General features: G+C 57.6%; 3 protein-coding genes across 15 annotated transcripts; 1 reads left to right on the forward strand and 2 right to left on the reverse strand.

The window, feature by feature from the left end:
- The first annotated feature begins 530 nt into the window (after positions 1-530).
- On the forward strand, positions 531-3,779 carry nub1 (negative regulator of ubiquitin-like proteins 1). Of its 2 annotated transcripts, none has more exons than XM_077736250.1 (13): positions 531-810; positions 921-1,043; positions 1,220-1,387; positions 1,491-1,555; positions 1,631-1,698; positions 1,791-1,958; positions 2,042-2,237; positions 2,320-2,614; positions 2,676-2,828; positions 2,915-3,061; positions 3,132-3,191; positions 3,273-3,435; positions 3,508-3,779. In XM_077736250.1, the coding sequence occupies exons 2-13, from the start codon at positions 927-929 to the stop codon at positions 3,645-3,647; spliced, it is 1,740 nt and encodes a 579-aa protein (XP_077592376.1). In that variant the 5' UTR covers positions 531-810; positions 921-926; the 3' UTR covers positions 3,648-3,779. The 2 variants fall into 2 exon arrangements, with proteins under 2 accessions (XP_077592376.1, XP_077592375.1); XM_077736249.1 differs by having other exon boundaries at positions 531-757.
- ssr1 (signal sequence receptor, alpha) lies at positions 3,682-6,464 on the reverse strand. 2 transcript variants are annotated; one of them, XM_077736256.1, is made up of 10 exons: positions 6,297-6,464; positions 5,593-5,714; positions 5,427-5,523; positions 5,228-5,331; positions 4,991-5,149; positions 4,831-4,907; positions 4,660-4,738; positions 4,490-4,583; positions 4,349-4,363; positions 3,682-4,182 (listed from the first exon to the last, which is right to left on the reverse strand). In XM_077736256.1, exons 1-10 carry the CDS (start codon positions 6,364-6,366, stop codon positions 4,115-4,117), a joined length of 885 nt encoding a protein of 294 aa, XP_077592382.1. In that variant the 5' UTR covers positions 6,367-6,464; the 3' UTR covers positions 3,682-4,114. The 2 variants fall into 2 exon arrangements, with proteins under 2 accessions (XP_077592382.1, XP_077592383.1); XM_077736257.1 differs by lacking the exon at positions 4,349-4,363.
- A 401-nt stretch (positions 6,465-6,865) lies between these two features.
- On the reverse strand, positions 6,866-17,983 carry LOC144209754 (LIM zinc-binding domain-containing Nebulette-like). Of its 11 annotated transcripts, XM_077736220.1 has the most exons (33): positions 14,847-15,927; positions 14,592-14,779; positions 14,457-14,525; positions 13,708-13,818; positions 13,491-13,601; positions 13,309-13,437; positions 13,105-13,215; positions 12,908-13,018; positions 12,684-12,791; positions 12,523-12,624; positions 12,347-12,457; positions 12,157-12,267; positions 11,966-12,076; positions 11,769-11,879; positions 11,545-11,655; positions 11,360-11,470; positions 11,159-11,269; positions 10,986-11,096; positions 10,787-10,897; positions 10,591-10,701; positions 10,404-10,505; positions 10,215-10,325; positions 10,043-10,138; positions 9,634-9,988; positions 8,876-9,552; positions 8,682-8,786; positions 8,501-8,605; positions 8,317-8,421; positions 8,118-8,210; positions 7,942-8,046; positions 7,582-7,726; positions 7,350-7,477; positions 6,866-7,270 (listed from the first exon to the last, which is right to left on the reverse strand). In XM_077736220.1, the coding sequence occupies exons 1-33, from the start codon at positions 14,884-14,886 to the stop codon at positions 7,094-7,096; spliced, it is 4,494 nt and encodes a 1,497-aa protein (XP_077592346.1). In that variant the 5' UTR covers positions 14,887-15,927; the 3' UTR covers positions 6,866-7,093. The 11 variants fall into 11 exon arrangements, 8 of the variants coding, with proteins under 8 accessions (XP_077592346.1, XP_077592353.1, XP_077592354.1 ...); XR_013329227.1 differs by lacking the exons at positions 6,866-7,270; positions 7,350-7,477; positions 7,582-7,726; ... (2 more) ...; positions 8,317-8,421; positions 8,501-8,605 and having other exon boundaries at positions 8,876-9,103; positions 9,445-9,552; XR_013329228.1 differs by lacking the exons at positions 6,866-7,270; positions 7,350-7,477; positions 7,582-7,726; ... (3 more) ...; positions 8,501-8,605; positions 8,682-8,786 and having other exon boundaries at positions 8,958-9,103; positions 9,233-9,552; positions 9,634-9,741; positions 9,884-9,988.
- Positions 17,984-18,210: the final 227 nt, after the last annotated feature.

Here is an 18,210-nt window from a genome sequence, read left to right on the forward strand (position 1 = left end):
ACGCTCGCTCGGGGAGAATCCCGAGCATCATTAGCGCGGCTTCAAACGACGGCGGCGATTCCCGACGGAGCACGTCCTACATACGCTTATCTGCTGAACTTCACCTGAACTCTGACGCTTCCTCGTTTGGCCCGCGCGCGCTCACGTTTCCACGGCAACTTCATTCTCGCGTCCGTCCGCCACGCGTTTATTCATTTAAAAACTTTTTTTTTTTTTTTTTAATGCAAAAAGTTCGCTTTTTAATCCACTGAAATGTGATGAGACATTTTCCCTCTTTATTGAACGCCTACACACATTGGACCGACGAGTAACGGATTGTGGAATGACAACAAAGGCATTCCATTCAATTCGATTCTATTTTTCCGTGTCGTTGTCGTCCCCTGGCGGTCAAACTCGGGGTCGATACGTCCTCGTCACGTGTCTGTCGATCAACAGAATATCGTTTCGCTTTTAAAAACGTCACATTGTCGCTGAAAGAAAACTTTTTTTAGGAGCCCCAAGTGCCATACGTAGGCTCAAATCGATGTGGGAAACATTTATTCTAACTCGTTTTTCCCTTTAACCAAATCTTCCGTTTCCGTCCCCAGCAGAAAATATCGTCTATCGACAAAGAGGCATCACTCCGGCGGGTGAGACACAGGCCCAGCGGTCGTTTACGCGAGTCGTACCTGGCGGGTGGCGGTCCAAGTGAGAGCTCGTCTCCGTGGAGGAAATCTGCGAAAAGAAGGCGACGACGTCAGAGAGAAAGAGACGAAAGGTAAAAGTCTCGTGACGTCGACGTAGCGCGCGGAAATCTCGACTGACGGCGAGGCAAGTCTCGTGACGTCGACGTAGCGCGCGGAGATCTCGACTGACGCGACTAACGCGACTGAAACTTTGCGAGGCCGATGTCGTAGACGCGCTTGCTTGTGACGTCACAGCGGAGAATGGCGGAGCAGAACTTGGAAGCCAAATTGAAGACGTTGCTGAAGCGGGACAGGATTCGGTTGTGGACGGAGCCGTACACCGACGAGCGGCAGCAAGCTGGAAATTCTCACATGCAGGTGAGGCCCTTGGTTTGCCCGTGACAAGCTCGCCAACGAGTTGTTTTGACGGTGGGAGGCGCTCCAAATGGCTCTTTGAGGAGAGGTCGCTCTTGGCCCGGCGGGCGGGCGGTCGGTCGGGCGAAGGGGGTCGAAGGATAGAAACCAAGTCTTGTCCCCGAAACTACCCCCTTCAGGAACTGGCGGAACTCTACGGCGCCCTGCTGCATCTACCGGCTCAGGAGGTGTCTGGTGCCCTGGAGCACCTTCGCGCACGGGCACTCCAGCGAGGTCAAGGCAACCGTACCTTCAAGGAAACAGACGTGGCCACGCTGGAGCTGCTGCTTCCGCCGGGCTGTCGAAAGGTACGACCGTCGCCGGCCGCTGTCACAACCGCTTGTAAACACCGCCGGTTGCAAGCACCGCCGAGCGCCACCGGCTTCTCACGTGGCCTTCTCCTTCTCCCAGGAAGGCCGGTCCCGGATGTTCTTGGAGAGCCGCTTGGACGTGCTCGCTCAGGAGTTCATGGACAGGTAAAATGGCGTGGATGGCGACCGACCGACCGATCGATCGATGGACCCACCGACTCGCTCCTTTCTCCTCCCTAGGATCGCGAGAGAAGTGGGCACGCTGGAACACTTCAAAGTCATCCTGAACGGGAAGACCCTGGACGGCGGTGAGCGCACGTTGCCGGGCTCCCCGCCGCTCGGGCCCCTCGCCGCTCTGGCCCCCGCCCTCCCTGAAGTCCGCTTCGCCGGCCCTCCCCAGGTACGCGGCTGGACCAGCAGGGCGTGGGCAACCACAGCAAGATGATGGTCCTCAAAGTGGGCTCCCCCGCCGCCTCGCCGTCGGCCTCGCCGTCGGCCTCGCCGTCCACCTCGCACGACCGCAGCGTCCAGCGCACGCACAGGGGCTTCCAGATACTCTCCGAACGAGGTAGGTGAGGAGTTTGTCGGTACCACCCCTTTCTTCTTTAAAGCCCAAATGTATTTGACGGCCCGCCTCGTGTCGCTCGACAGACGGCAGCCAGGACCCGGAGAGCGCGCCCTTCCTGGAGGTGGCCGACCAGAAGGGCAACCCGCTGGAGATCCCCCGGCAGGAAAAGAAGGCGCTGATCCTGGCCATGGGCCTCCACGAAAAGGGGCGAGCCCTGATGAAGCGGAAACGCCACGACGAGGCGCTCTGCCACCTGCTGCAGGCTGACCTCCACTTCAGGTGAGGACAACGGCGACAATGACGGACGGCGACCTCCACGGAACCGCCCCTCGCTCGACACTGACATTGTCGCCGCCCGCAGCCGGTGCGGCTCCACGCTGCTGGGCGCGGTGGACAACTACGGCGTGCTGCAACTGGACGTGGTGTGGTGCTACCAAGCCCTGGAGGCCCTGTCCTGCCTGGAGGACGCCCGCGAGCGCCTGCGGCGGGCCGAGGACTGCTTCCTCCGCTGCTACGGCGAGCGCCGCCAGAGGCTGCTGTCCATCAAGGGCAATGCCGGGCGGGAGGAGGCGCTCTTCCTGCGCCTGCACCTCCTGTGGAGCCTGTTGGCCTTTGTGGACGGCGACGACCCGCAGGCGCGCCGACAGCTGGAGCAGGTGAGTAGAGCCGGCGGATCCGGCGACCGATTGACCGACGGCGAGCGCTCATTCCCCCCAGGCCGAGTCGCTGTGCGCCCGCCTGCGTCCCGACGGCGAGAAAATGACGGAGCTGATGCTGCTGGGCTTCAGCGAGCGGGAAGCACGGCTGGGCCTGCGTGCGTGCGGCGGCGACACGCACGAGGCCGCCGTTCTCATCGCCAACCAGCGACAGGTCAGTGTTTCCACCGGCGCCGGCCGCCGCTCCAATCGGACGCCTCTGGCCAAGCCAGTGTGTCAATGGGCCGACTTTCCACTCAGGAGCGGGAAGAGCTGCGGGAGCGCGAGCGCCTCCAGCGGCGACGGACCCGGGCCGGCTTGGCCACGCTGACCCAGGCGGGCTACGCCGACAGGGACGCCGCCGTGGCGCTGCGCCAAGCCGACGGCGACGTGGAGCGCGCCTTCCAGGTGGTTGCCCCGTCACGCTCCGTTCCGTCACGCCCGTCCCGGCCACCAAACTGACTGTGTCGCCTCTCAGATCCTGCTGGACGCGAGCCAAACGCCAGCCGCGTGCCACACGGAAGAGCAGGTCCTGCGGGTAGGTTGGCCGTCTGCCCCGCCCCAGCCAGTGCGTAGCGTGGCGCACCGCCACAAAAAGGCACCGCCCTTCTGTGTCCAGTTGTCGTATTTGGGTTTCGAGCGCTCGGAGGCGGAGGCGGCGCTGGCCTCCACCGGCGGCGACATCCAATCGGCCGCCGAGCTTCTGATGGACAACGGGGGACGGGTCTCCCGGCCCGCCGCGCCCCCGGAGGGGGAGCCCGCAACGTCGTCCGGCTCCACGGGTACGTCCGAGCCGGCCGGCCGACGGCGTGTTCCTTAATGTGTGCGTGATAGTGTCTTTGTTTGCGCGGCAGACGAGAGCGAGCTGGTCAAGGAGGTCCTGGAGGACATCCCGCGTCACGAGGACGACTACTTGGACCTGACACTGGAGGAGGAACTGCGCCTCATCGACAGCATCAAGACGCACCTGGCGCGCGCGCCGGCGGCACCCTGATTGTAGGAAGGCCGTCCAAATGACCAGCCGGCCAGCTTTTCACATCTATTTATAGACATTGAGCTTCACGCAAGTGCAAATCACATTTTGTTTGCAGATATTAGAAAGTCAAATAAAATTCAATGAACAGTAGTCTGCAACTTGAGTTCAACTGACACAAACCGTTCAAGTTGCCCCCCGAGCGTTTAAACAGAAACATTTTCACAAACATTTGTACGGCCCTTCTGAGCCTCTCTCCCGCCCGCCCGTCGCCCACCGAGACGGGCGTCCCGACCGTGGGACGTCCGTCGCTACCTCGTCTTGAGCGGTGGCGGCGGCGGCATCGTGGGCGTCTTCCGTACGATGCGGGGCGAAGACTTTGGCGTTTCAAAAAGGCTTTTTTGGGGGGGAGGAGGCAAAAACTCAAAAAAAGTGCCGCTCGTGGTACGGACGGCTCGGCGGGTGGGCGGGCGGGCGTCGGCTCGCCGTCACTCGTCGGACCCGCCCGAGCGCTTCTTGTTGCGTTTGCGCGGGGACCTTTTGGGCGATGTTTTGTCTGGGAAGGCAGGAGAAGGAAAAAAAGGACACATTAGCACCCATTTCCTAGGCCAATCATTTTCTTGTTCACCTGAATCACCTCCAATTTTAAAGCTGCTGTCGAAAGCCTTACTATTCTACGTTGTTTTTCTAAGCAAAAAAAAGTAGCCGCGACCGAGCCTCACCTCTGCAACTCTGCACTGAAGGCGTGACGGGAGAGTGCCGGAAGCGAGAGAAGAACGTGAGCAAAGTTCAGGAAGGAGGATGAAAATGTGAAAAGGACAGACGGCGTGTGACACGAGCGAGCGAGCCAGCCATCGTCTTACTGATGTGGTTGAGCGTTTCTTGCGGGATCCAGCTGAGATCCACGTCGTTGTGACCAGATGTTCCCATTTCCACTTTAGCTGCCGGACGGCGCCTCTGTTGGACGGAGGCGCAGAGGTGGGCGGGTGGTTCGGCGGAGGAGTGACGGCGGCGGCGGCTTTTCTGCTTTTACCTTTCGGGACTCCAGCAGCTGGTGAAGGCCCACGATGACCAGCAGGCTCAGTCCGGACAGGAAGACGTACATGAAGATGCTATGGCAGAGGGAGAATAAAAGAATGGATCGCCGCCACCACCACCACCACCACCACCACCACAACAACAACAACAAAAAAGCTTTGCTCACGTCTCTCCGTCAAGTCCGTCCTCCCTCTCGGTCACGGTGACCGTCTGGTTGAAGACGGCGTCCTGGAAGACGTTCCCCTGCTCCAAAAGAACGGGCCTGGTCAAAAGGAGGGGACGGCGCCTTAGGCCGGCGGCTCCCGCCGGGCTCCCGCCGGGCTCACCTCGCCGTCCTTGTAGTTGAGGTTGACCACCAGGCCAAAGGGACGCCCACCCATGGGCTCTGCCGGGACGAAAGAGTACTCGAAGGTGGCCTGGCGACCGGGCGCCACCGCCATTCCCAGCTGCAACGCCGTGAAGTTCTGGATGTAGTACTGGTAGTCCTGTCCCGCCCCCCAAAAAGATTGGCCTTTCAAAGAGCCCATCTGGGAATTCCAAGTAGAACGTTGGCGGTCACTCACCTGCGGGTATCGGAAGGAGGCGTCCAGGGAGTCCACCACAAAGTCCTCGGAACCTTTATTGGTGAAGCCCAGCAGGAACTTGACCACGTCGTTGGCGGGGAAGTCTGTGGAGTGGCCGGCCGGCCGGCCACGGGTTTTAGTCAATGACTGGTCGCAGAGCAGAACGCCCTACCGGCCGGCCGGCCACCCTCTCACTCACCTTCCCCTTTGACGAACAAGATGGCGGTGTCGGCGTCGGGCGAGGCCCGCATCTCGCCGGCCGACGGTTCCTCCTCCTCGTCCTCCCTTTCTTCCACCTGAAAGGAAGCGCAATTTAGCGGCCGGCCGGGTCGGGCGTGGTGGGGTGGGCCGCTCCCGACCCTCACCAGTTGGGCGTTCTCGTCGTCTTCCACTTCGGCTTCGTCGTCCTCGTCCGCCACTTGGTCCGTGGCGTCATCTTCCGCGGCCTCCTCGTCCTCCGTGGGGTCCTCGCCGCGAACCACGGCTCCTGCGTGGACGCACAAATGGGTGTGGGAGTCACTTCCATTTGAAAAAGCAAAAGTGACAACAACAACAATCCTCTTTTCCTTCAAGGTGTGTATTTACATTGTTGAAAAATACCAAACGGCTCAATTTCTAGCTGGGTTACATTGATGAGTGCTTAGCGCCTTGCCTCACGATGCGGACCGCCTCTGACCCGATCTCAGCTGGGGTGGGCTCCAGCACCCCCCCCCCCCCCCCCCGCGAACCCAGCGAGGATAAAGCGCTTTCGCAAATGAGATTTCAATGCAATCAGTGCCATACAATGGAGGCTGCTTAGCTGGCGGCTAGCAGGAAGGACACGTCAGTCTAAACGAAGAGAACTCATTTAAAGTGAATCATGTGCACAATGCACGCGGGATATTACAAGAACTGTGTACAAACTAGGGTTTGTCGAAGTCGTTATATTAACAAAATCAACTATAAGAATGATGAGGCACGACAATTGATGGACAGACGGTCTTTACCCGGATGCTATGCTAAGCTAGCGCTCGCCCAGGCAGGCAGGCTAACAAAAGGGGTCCAAAAAAACCCAAATACGTATACAAACCTCTAAAAACGACGTGCGCGGGGAACGCCAGGAGCATCACAAGAAGGAGTTTAGGAAGAAAGGACATCATTTTGTACAACAATAAGTCGCCACCGGTTCATTCACGCGAGACAGTAGCAACAGCGACGACGGAATTGACGTCACATTGGTGAGCCGGAAATGAAACGAACCGGAAAAGACTATGGAAGAAAAAACACTTTTGTTGACCCGTTAGCTTTGTTTTGTTTGTAAGCGTCTTTTCATGTTTTTAATCGCATGATCTAAACGGCCTCATTTGTGTCAGCTCCAACCAAGACACGTTTGTTAAAGGACACGAACACAAGTCCACCACGAAGTTGTTGTTTTCGACGTGGGCTGATTTTTATGGCAACCCCCCTGCCCCCACATAGGAGTTTGAAATGAAAGCCTTATCTTATGGGATGCCGGGCCTTTATATCCAATCAAATAGAAATGAAACGGGTGAACTATCATTCAACAAATGGGTCAATATAACCGCATTACGGATCACACAAGACGCAATATTCAGCCAGAAGGAATTGTATCTCCAAAAGATGAAACACAAAGTTGCATTTGTGCTAACAAACGCCATTTTAATTCCTCTCGCGTGTGCCATGTGAATCACAGCAATACAAAGAGCCAGTGTGAGAAGAAATAACGTGAAAAATAATATGTCATGCGTATGGAGAAGTACTGGGGAATAAATCATCGTTCAAAGTAAAGCGTTGACTTGCGCCCAGCCAAGGGCCAAATCCAAAGACATAAACAGACAGACTTTGTGTCCAAATACTCCAGTCCCACTAGTTGCACCATTCCACGTAGTTGGCGGGCAACATGCCGGACTTGCCGGTCCGCCGCACCGTGCCGTACATCCAGCCCTCGTCGATGGGCTGCGCGTTGACGATGACGTCGCCGTCCCTGAAGGAGACCTCGTCGTGGTCTTGCGCCGCGTAGTCGTACAGCGCCCGGTAAACGCGCTGCGTGAGGGTGGGACGGAAATGTTGAGACGCGTGGGCCGGCCGGAAGTCGCCACCGGACTGACGGCGAGCGGCTCACCACGGCGGACGGCTGCGGCGGGGAGGTGACCGCGGATCGGACGGACGACATGCTGGTTTGGTGCATGTAGCCGTGGTACGGAGGCTGCGTGTGCGCTCCCTGTTGGTACGCTCCGGGAAGCACGGGGGCTGTGAAGCACAAGAGCGCTAAATGTCCAGTCCTAGCCTCGAGCAAGGTCAGCCCCTAATGACGACGACGACGCCGCCGCCGCCCATACCATAAGCCAACCTACCTACGATGATGCCTCCGGGTCGCCTGTCGGTTTCCATCTGGTGGTTGGCTCCCACGTCGGGCAGGACGCGATTGCTCTGCTGGTAACGCTCCTCGTCCGTGGAGCCTCGACCGCGGCCGCGCTCAAAGTCTTCGTGGTACTTTGCCTGCGGTGGCAAAAATAAACAAAAGACACCGGGTCAAATCCATTTCAAACATTGACAAACACACGCCAACATCCACACGCAATGCGCAGTTTTGTCAGTGAGAAAACACAAGGCCGTTTTTTTTTTGGAGGAGAGAAGAAAAAAAACGTTATTAATCGGCGATCACACGTCCCGGTCGGCGCGAGTTTCACGTCGCCACCGCCACTCGTGGCTACCGTGGAAACCGAGTCCTGAGACCTCCTGACTCGTCGGTACTCGGGGGTGTCCAGTAGGGTGCAGCTTCGCCCCCGGATTTCTTCCAGCCCACGGCGGTACTTGACCTGGCGGCGCGGACAAAGTCAGCTTGGGTCAAGTTACTGGCGGCGGCGAGCGGGCGGGCCAGCTGGCTCACGGAGCTGATGTTTTCCTGGTTCCGTCGGGCTCTTTTGGTGTCCAGCGTTTCGGCCACGGCCGTCCCGCTGCCCGATTCTTGCCGATACCGCACCTGGACGCACACGCCGCGCTGTTTCAGCCCCACGTCGGATCCCATGAAAATGTACCCATCCGTTTGGGCCTTTCCCCAGGAGAGGACATGGAGATGCGTTCCGTACGTCACTGATCTTCTTGGCGTTCTCTCTGGCGAGGACAATCTCGGGCGTGTCGCCGACGGAGGACGCCAGCCCTCTCATCAGCTTGGAATCCCAGCAGTAGTGCATCTAGGGGACGGTGTCAGATTTAATATGCCCGTCGGCAAGACGGAGGACACGCTTCCTTCCCGCTTTCCCGCGCCCTCACCGAGCTGACGTGTCTTTGATTAGCTTTGGCTCGTTCCATCTCTGGGGTGAGCGGCGGCGCGCTGTAGCGACCTCTTGCCCGCTCCGCCTCGTCTTTGTATTTCCTCTGGAGGGAGGGAAGGATAGGATAGACAAAAGAGGCCCCCTGACGGACGGACGGAAGGAGCGGACCCCCCCCTCACCTGACTGTAGACCTCTTTGAGGAAGGAGGCGCGCAGCAATTCGGGAGTGTCGCCGACGCTTCCGTACGAGTTCTCCCGAAGGTGCTCCGTCTGCCTGTAGGCGCTCTGCCGGATGAGCGCAGGCACACACACACACACACACAGCGTGACTTCGGGTAGGAGGCAAAGGACGCACGGCGGTCGGTCGCTCTCACCTGACTTAGAATTTGGGAGGCCCTCTGGGCCCGCCGCACCTCCAGAACGTCGGGACCCAGGCGCATCCCTTTACCCAGGACCCCCCGGCGCAGATCTTTGCGGTACTCGTTGTGGTCCAGGATGCCTTTGGCCCGCTTGACCCGGAGCAGCTCGGGCGTGTCCTCCAGGCCCAGGCCGGATAAGCCTCGCCCCTTGACTTCCTCCTCCAGGTCCTTCCTGTACTCCTTCTGGCCATGGGATGAGATGACAGCATTTTTGATACTAGGTAGAGTGAAATGGTCTTTTTTTAGTAGGTATTTGTTGTGCAGAAGGTTGTTCAAAGATTTGAGTGCGGCCCCCAAAAGCTTTGGAATGACCTCATCCAGCTGACGGGTGGCCCGACGAGCCATCAGATACTGCGGCGTTTGCTCCAGCTCCAGCGAGGCTTTCCCCTTCACGTTCTCCTCGTAGTCGCGCTTGTACTCCTTCTGCCCAAGTGGAGCGTTTTGCTGGCACGGGCGGGTCCCCGCTGGGTCCCAACTGGGTCCCCACGGGGGGCCACCACGGCACGGCCGCCGCCGCCATTTACCTGGCTTTGCATCTTCTGCGCCTCCTTGTGCACTTGGTAGGCTTGCGTGTCGGCCAGCTGCAAACCGCTGCGGCCTTTGCTCTCCTCGTAAGCCCGCCGGTAATTGACCTGGGGGCGGCGGCGCAAATGGGCAGTTGGAACGGGGCTACTCACTCCCCGCTCCCGTAAATTGTGGGCGTGACGCCATACCTGGCTGTGTAGAAGGAAGTTCTCCTTGTGGTGGCGCCGTTCCACCGTGTCCATGGCCAGGAGCTGGAAGTGAGCCGGGTTCTGCCCACGCCCCTTCTTGTACTCCAGCTGTTCCCCAAACACAGTGCTTTTCATCCAAGTGACGGACGGACGTCAACCGCACCTTCTCCCCGTCCGTTTTTCTTTGTTTCCCCCGGAGGAGAGGTCTACTATTCAACGGGTCAACGGCGGCGGCGGCACGTGTACGTACGTCACTCTGCAGTCTGCTGGCGTGCAGCGCGTGTTGGAGCTGCAGGAGGTTAGGCAGGTCCAAACCATCTTGGCCACTCTGCTTCTGCTGGCTTTTATACTTGACCTGTCCAAGGAGAAAAATGGGTCGGAGCGCAGCGCTACGCCACGGGCGCCTCACCTGGCTGGCCAGCGCGGCGGCGGCTTGCTGCTGTTTGAAGGACACGCAATCCAGCGGGTTGTAGCGAGGGGGCCCGCACGCCTGCCTGTACTCCACCTGGGAGGGAGAACCATACTTTGTTTTTGGAAGCCTTTCAAGTGGGCCGCCATTGGACGTGTGGTGGGGCCGTTACCTGGCTGGCCAGTGTGGACGCCCGTTGGGCATGTTGAATGTCCGAGCGAGCGGGGAGAGAAGCGTCGCCCGGCGGCGGCGGCGGCCGCCCGACGTCCCTCCCGTACGCCGCCTGCGGGCCCGAGAAGTGCGGCGAATGCGGTCAAAAAGTTCTGGCCGGCGCGTGTCGGCGGCACGTATCGACACGCACCCGGCTGGCCAGTTTGGCGGCGTTGAGGGCGTTGACCACGTCCGCTCTGTCGGGCGCGCAGCTGTAGCGGTGAAGCTCCTCCTTCCCCTTCCTGTAACTGACCTGCGAAGAGGGCAGAGGGCGCCGCGGTGCGGTGCGGGTACTTGGGCTATTCATTTGTCGGGGTGAGCGGGTCCGGCTTCCGTACGTCACCGTGCTTCTTGGTCAGGGCCGCGGCGCGCTCCACTTCCGGCAGCGTCTTCAGGCTGGCGTATTGCGACTTGCCTTTCTGCCGATTGTACTCCTCCTTGTAGAATTTCTACGCCAATCAAACATTTGGGGCTTTCCATGGCGGAAACGGCCACGGAGAAGAAGAGACACGGAGAGACAAAGATGGCACTGACGTCGCTCTGCGTCCTGCTGAGCTCTTTGGCCAACGCCGTCTGGATGGTTTGAGGCATCCGGGCGTACAAAGTGCAGGCGGCCTCCTTCCTGCCTTCCTCCCCGTACAACTTCTGAAAAAGAAATGAGCTTTCAGCTTTTCGCCGGACGACGTCCCTCCAGCACTCGACCGGTTGAAAGATGGAAAAAGATCAAGGTGACCTGGCTGTGTAGCCGACTCTGTCGTTTAGCGTGTTGCGTTTCTTTGGTGTGGGGCAACAGCGAGTACAAACTGTTGGCCATCTCCCTCTTTCCGGCGTCCCGGTAGAGACGCTGACGCCACAAAAATGGCGTCAGCGCGACGTCTCGTTGGATGAGCGGAAGCGGACGCCCACCTGGCTGAACAAGTCGGCCGCTTCCTTGGCCGAGCGGGTGTCCGGGGTCTGGGCCAGCGCCGAGAACAAGGGCGCCGTCGTCGGGTGGGCCGTGTCCTCGCGGTACTTGCTCTGGAAACGGCATCTGATCATTTGTTTGCGGCGCTACGGAACGGAGTTGGGTCCATCGTCTGGTACCGGACACCAGAGGAGACGCCTCACCTGACTTTGAATATGGCTGAGTTGCTTGACGAACTCCGTCTGGTTGGTGCTGGCCATCTTGTGAAATAGGGCGCCATTTTTCTCCCCTCCGCCTCTGGCCTTGTATTTATTCTATGGCGCGCGCGCGCGCGCACACCGCGTCAGCCGGGACATTTCGATGGACGGCGAGGAGGCGGCGTTTATACCTGACTCTGGAACTCAGTGAGCACTTTGGCCAAGTCCGTCTGTGGCGTGGCGGCAAGTCGAGAGTAGAGGCTGCTGCCCTGCGCCTTCAAAGCTTCCAACTTGTACAACACCTGGCCGGGTCAAACACAAAAATCTTTCTTTTTTCCACCTATATAATAAGCCACTCCAGATGACACAACATTGGGTCTAAAAGCCAATTGCACCCTAGCATTCCCAGTTTGACCTGACTCTGCAGTCGCGTGGCCTCCCTGGCGCGTAGCGTCTGCGGGGTCTCCGCCAATTGGCCGTAGAGGCACCCGGCCGCCAGCTTCCTGCCGGCCTCCTTGTAGCGGGTCTGCAGTGACGCCAAGGACGGGTGAGACCGGCGGCCGCCACTGCCGCCACCGCCGCCGCCACCGCCGCCGCCTCCCCCACCCTCACCTGGCTGACGAGAAGAGAGAGCGTCCCGGCCAGTCGCGTCTCGGCGGTGTCCGCCAGTCGGCTGTAGGCGCTGTCGGCCAGGCTCTTCACGCTCTCCGCTTTGTACTTGAACTGCCATGGGGAAATAGAGGCCACCGGCGTCATTTTCATTTGCACCCAAGGAAAAAGAAGCAGAGGGCGGGGCACCTCACCCGGCTCTGCGTCAGCGTCGCCCGGCGGGCCGAGCCGATCTCGGGGGTGTCGGAGAGCCGCGAGTACAGCGACGACGTCAGGGCCTTCTTGCCCTCCGCTCGGTACGCTATCTGTTGCAATTTTTAGGGGAACCCTTGGACGGCCGCTCACCTCATCCGGAGCAAATAGACGGCCGGGAACGGGACTCACTTGGCTTTGGAGCGCGCCGGCTTCTTTGGCGTGTCGGGTCTCCGGCGTTTCGGGGAGGTTGGCGTAGAGAGGGGTGGAGGCCCGCCGCTTGGCCTCCTGCCCGTACTTGGCCTAAAACATGGACGGAGAGGAGAGACGATGGGCCCGCAGTCCGGTGAGCCACGTTCGAGGCTCACCGGACTGCGGGCTTCGGCCAGCGTTTTGGCAAAGAGAGTGTCGGGCGTTTGCGCCATGGCCGAATACAGCGACGGCTCCTCTCTGTCCCACTTGTAGTCGGCCTGAACAGGGGAGCGCGCGTGAGAGGGCGGGCGAGGAAGGGAGGCCACGGTCGACCGACCTGGCTGAGGATCTCCGAGGCGCGTTTGGCAAAATGCGTCTCCCGCGTCACCGGCAAGAGGTGATAGAGGGTGGAGGACGTCCTTTTCAGGGCCTCCTTGTATTTCACCTGCATGTGACGGAAAAGGGCCAAGGAGAGAGAGAGAGAAGCTTTATGATCCGGAGCGGAAAAAGCTCCCTCCCTCCCGGCCTCCCTCCCGGCCCCCTTCCCGGCCGTGAGCTGACCTGACTGTGGAGCGCCGCCAGCTCCTTGGCCCGCCGAGTGTGCGGCGTCTCGGGCAGTTTGGAGAAGAGAGAGGAGGACATTGCCTTCCGGGCCTCTTCCTTGTACTTCACCTGCGGGGAGAATAATCTTACGTCACGGCTATGGCGTAGTTGGGAAAATACAGGGACGCACGGACGGACTGAGCCGACCGACCGACCTGGCTCTGGAGCTTCGCCACGCTCTTGGCAAACTCGCACTCGTTGGTTTTGTCCAACTGAGAGTAGAAACTCTGCGACAGGCTCCTCATGCCGTCTTCTTTGTACCTGATCTGAAAAACACAGAGGGAGGGAGGAAGGGAGGGAGGGAGGGCGTTAGGCTTTGCGGGCAGGCTTTTCGGGCCAGCTACTGGGTCCGACCGCACCTGGCTCTGAAGGTCGCTCATGTCTCGGCCCAAGACGGTCTGCGAGGTGTCCGCCAAGGTGGCGTAGAGGCAGGCCGCCATGTCCTTCTTGCCGCTCCATTTGTACTTGACCTGTCGGACCACGCCGGCCTTGATTTGGACGGCGCCGTCTCCCGCCGTCCCACGGGGCCGCCGGACGTTACCTGGCTGAGCAGCTGGGCGGCGTCTTTGGCGCGCCGCGTCTCCTCCGTGACGGGGAGGGTGGAGTAAAAAGAGTGGCGGAGCTCCTTCTCGCCCGCCGACTTGTATTTGGTCTGAAAGAAAAGAAAAAAAAATAACGTGTGTGAAAGTCCACGAAAAATAGTATTGGTAAAAACATTTTTTTGTCTATCTATATTAAAGCTGCCTGGCCTGGCATACCTGGCTCTGCAGCTCAGAGGCCATCTTTGCCAGCTGGGTGTGGAGCGTTTGGGGGAGGTGATGGTACAAGCTGCTCCGCATCTTTTGCTGCGCCTCTTCTTTGTACTTGACCTGGTACACAAAAACACATATCTCCTTTTGAAAATGTCTTTTAAAAAGTCATTTTGTAGATGCCGTATTTTTCTACTTTAAAAAAATAGAAACAAACATCAATCAAATATTGGAAGGAATCACAGCATCACACAAACCCCCCCCCCCCCCGCTTATTTTCTTTAGAAGGCACCGAGCCGAGCTAGCCAGTTAGCTAAAGGCCAGGATGACTCAGGAGGGGGCTTAGCGGCCCGTGAGTCACCACGCGTGGGCGGGCCGGCAGCCCGGCAGCCCGGCCTCCCACGCCTGGCGGCTTTGCCGTTTGGTCACGCTTTTAGTCTCTTTTGAATGACGGTCGCCAAGGGCGACGCGGCTCCAGCTGGGCTTACGTCGAGCTGCTCGACTTGGGCTTAAGCGCATCTCATCTGCTCTGACGGCGACAAGACGTCGACGTGGGAATTTGACAGGCTCTCGTGGCACTTTTGCGTGACACTTTGGATTTCTACGTGGCTTCCTTGTTCTCGGATGAGGCCAATCGTGTGTGGGAAAGGGGCGGCTCGATGCCACTCAAACTGTGGCGGCCGAAAAAAGTGGCCGGTGGCGTGCCCGAGAGGCAGCCATCTTAGAAGGGGCAACGGCAATGGGTTAGGAGCACCGACCTGGCTGACCAGGAGACCGCATCGCCTGTCGAAGTCTGGGTCCGGGAAGACCGGGGCGTGGCCGCGGGCCTGGGCGCACGGGGAAAAAATAAGGATTAGGAACGGCCGGGTGGCCTCAAGCCAGAGGTCACCGACCGGCTCAAACGCTTCCCGTCCTCCTGGGCCGTCTATTTCTTGGACTTGGGTGGTATTCTCCGACCGGTCCGTCGAGCCGACCGACGGGTCCCTTGGTTGGGCCCGCTCTTTATCCGACGTCTCCGAGCGGACGAGCGGCTCGGCGCCGACGTCGCGCTCTTCCTCTCCGCCCGTGGCGTTCGGCAGCGCTAGATAGAGAAAGAAAGACGCTGTCATCTGGCCGTCCGTCCACATATTCCTCCAAAATGGACTGACCCGTGTCCGTGGGCGCCGCCGGTCTCTCCAAATGCTCCATGTCAAATTGTCCTTGCCACTATTCTCTGGTCCCAAGCGTGCGTGTGCGCGGGTGTCCAAAGACTGCGGCGGCGGGGGCGGGCGCCGGGCCGTCGGTCACGGAGGACGACGTCTTATCGCGGTGGTGTGGCGTCAGCGGGCCGCATTTAGCTTCCACTCGGGAACTTATCAGCGGCGTCACCTTGGACCTGGCTTTTTGGAATTTTCAAGAGCAGCTTGGTGGCCTGTCATGGAAAGAAGGAAAGCCACCCAAAGGAAGGCAATGTCAATCGGAGTTTTGAGCCCCCAAATTTGCTACAAAGGTGGAAATAGCAGCAAAACAAAAGGGGGTATTTTGGTCGGTTCATCTGTTCCCGCGGCGCCCGGCATTCTGGCGTCAGATGGCGGCGGAGGTAAACGCCGCCCGCCGCCATCTGTCGTCGTGCGCTCGCACGTCGGGCGTTACAGTCAAAGTTTGCACAGACGTCCGATTGATTGGACGTCTATAGCCGGCGGCAGATGGCAAAATTGCGCTTCTCTTTGGGATTGCTAGCAAACAAGCGCACCTTTTTTTTTTGCGCGCTTCTTACGTAAGCGGACGGCGACGCCTTTCATCCGCAGCAACACCAGCGAGGCAAACGAGGCTTACGTAACGGGCCAGTGGCGACAGCCTTTCTCCTCTCCTCTCTTCCTCCCACGCCGCCGCCGCCTCCGCCGCTTCACACGCGGCGAGGTCAAAGTTGACGGCGGAACATCGGCAGAGAAGACCAATAAGAGAGGAGAACGCTCATTTCCTTGCCACTTTTGAGAGATTTAAAAAGGGAAAAAAAAACGGAGTGAGATCCAGCATCCGTCCAAGGAATAGAATACATTAGTATGCAGAAGACAGATAACATAACCTTGTGACTTTTCTTTTCACAAAAAAGGCATTTGAATAAGACTGAGTGAAGGATGGAAAAGGATCCTTTTTCATGGGATTGACGTCTCGTACTCACTTGATATTGCGCTGCTGGCTTTTCTCACTGACAAAAGCTGACACCGCTCACGGCACCCACGCACACAAAAGATAGAAGAGCTCCATACGTTACTGATGTGTTCCTGAGTGCGTCTGAGGCGCCGCATCTCGGGCGTGTCGGAAAGCGGGCCCAGGCCGCGACCTTTGCTCTCCTCAAAGTCTTTCTTGTAGACGGCCTGCGAGAAGCAGCCACTCAAGCGGACGCCAAAATCCAAGTGCCAAAAGCCAAGTGCCAAAAGGCAAGCGCCAGTCTGGTACTCACCTGACTCTGTAGTTGGCTCTGCTGCCTCAGCCGCAAGTTCTCCGGCGTGTCGATCACGGCCGTGAAGGACGTCTTGGGGTAGTGTCTGCGCAAAAGAACAAAAAAAAAATACATTTAAAAATACCTATAGTTTTTTTTTTAAAAAGTGCTGAAGTAGCCAGCAAAGCGTAGGCGGAACCTTCGTATTTACATGTAAACCGGATGGACAGACACGGAAAGGAGCGCCCCGTAGCCAAAGTGGCTAAAGGACAAACTCCGAGTGGGCGGGGCTCGAGGAAACCGAGGGAGAGGAAAAGACACAATTGTTCCAAAAAGGAGCAGAAACAAAGACCCCCGGCGGGGCCATTTGTTCCAGAGAGGAAGCCGGAAAGGCCTTTGATATGCAGATGGGAAGGCCGGCCCGGGTTGGATCGGTCGCCCGGTCGAGCCCGATCGAGGCCACTCACGCGTTGCAGTAGGGCTTCTTGTCGTAACCTTTGTAGTTCTTCATGTTCAGCGTCATCTTGCAGACTTCGCAGTGGAAGCAACCTTTGTGCCAGTTCTAAACATTGGGAGGAAAATACAACCACTTTAGAACTCATTTAGTGGAGAAAAAAAAATGGAAATAAAAAGTGCAAATAGCAGATCGGAGGCGTGGTTGTTGTCATCCGACACGAGACGAGGCTTAATAATTCATCGGACTTTGTCGTGCCATCTTTTATGCATGTGACGGCCCATACGCTCCTTCCTACTTTCAGTTTTTCAAAGCAATTGCTGGCCTGAATAAAACTAAAGTGGTACTTATAATCAAGACCAATGTCTTCCTCGCCATTCGCAGTTCCAAGAGGGAAAACTCTTAAAATGATAATAAATCCACTCAGTGATGCGACAACTTTGTGTTTTTGAATGACAAAATGCAACGTGACGAATACAATCTACTTGATGTCCGTCTCAACGCCTGTCCGTCTTGTTCAAGGGCAATTCAAAGTCCAAAAGTTTTTGCTTTGGAAAATAAAATAAAAAGTACTCACCTTGTCCAGGCAGTTGACTTTCTCTGTCGGGTAAACAATCTTCCCGCACCGGGCGCATTGGGGGTTCATCCTGATGACTCGGGGTGGGAAATGAAATGAGATGAGATGGGAGATGAGAGACGGGAGACAAACTGGCCTGGACAGAATGGGGGAGGAGTGGAGTGGAGTGGGTCCTGAGGCTGAGCAAGGACGAGTGGACTCCTGTCTTTTTTTCCTCCTCCGAGAACGACAGAGCGGCAGAGCGGGGGAGCATCAAACAAGCTAGAAACACTCGACAGGAAACGGAAGAGACATTTCCGGCCGACGCTTTTATCCCAAAGTAAAAGCGGAGCACGGCTAAAATCAGGGTGTCTCATCGGAAAATGACAGGAGAAATTAAGCATGGTTTACAAAAACGATGGGATATTTCGGGATGATTGATTTTTAAAAATACAGGGCAAGAAAAGTCAATTTGTGGCTTGGACTTGTGCACTATTTCAGAGTGGCCAACAGGGGGCGACACTTGAACGAGCCTCACTATTTTGTCATTTTTCCAATGAAACCATATACTATGAAGGTAAATATACTGTATGTGCATCAATGTCAGGCTCATTTGAAATGACTCCTTGAGGGATTCAAATCAACCGGTTACATTTGCTACAATTCATGGGAAACATACATTCTCTCCCTCTCAAATGTGTAGAAAAGAATTCACCCACCGTGAAGACAGAAAGAAGAGTGCAGAAAGATTTCAAGTGACCTATCCCCCTTTAATCGATGGCCGAACGCGTCCTTTCGTGGGAATCAGTGTCCGACATTGGCCCGTCGTGCTCGAGGGGTGCGCGCCCTGCGGCTGGAAATCGCCCGGGAAGGCACGTGCTCGTGGCGACAAAAAGAGGGAAAAATCTCCATTTCTTCTTTCCAAAATACATCTGTGTGAAAGCTAGGGGGGGGGGGGGGTGGGGCTCACCTCCTATTAGTTTGTAGTTCAATCATAAGATTAGTTTTTCCAATTCAAAATAGAGAATAAAAGGGATTTGTGGGCCTAAACCATGTTTTTTTTAGATGCATATTACTCTT

Source organism: Stigmatopora nigra, chromosome 16 (assembly GCF_051989575.1).
Source record: "Stigmatopora nigra isolate UIUO_SnigA chromosome 16, RoL_Snig_1.1, whole genome shotgun sequence".
Classification (NCBI taxonomy): domain Eukaryota; kingdom Metazoa; phylum Chordata; class Actinopteri; order Syngnathiformes; family Syngnathidae; genus Stigmatopora; species Stigmatopora nigra.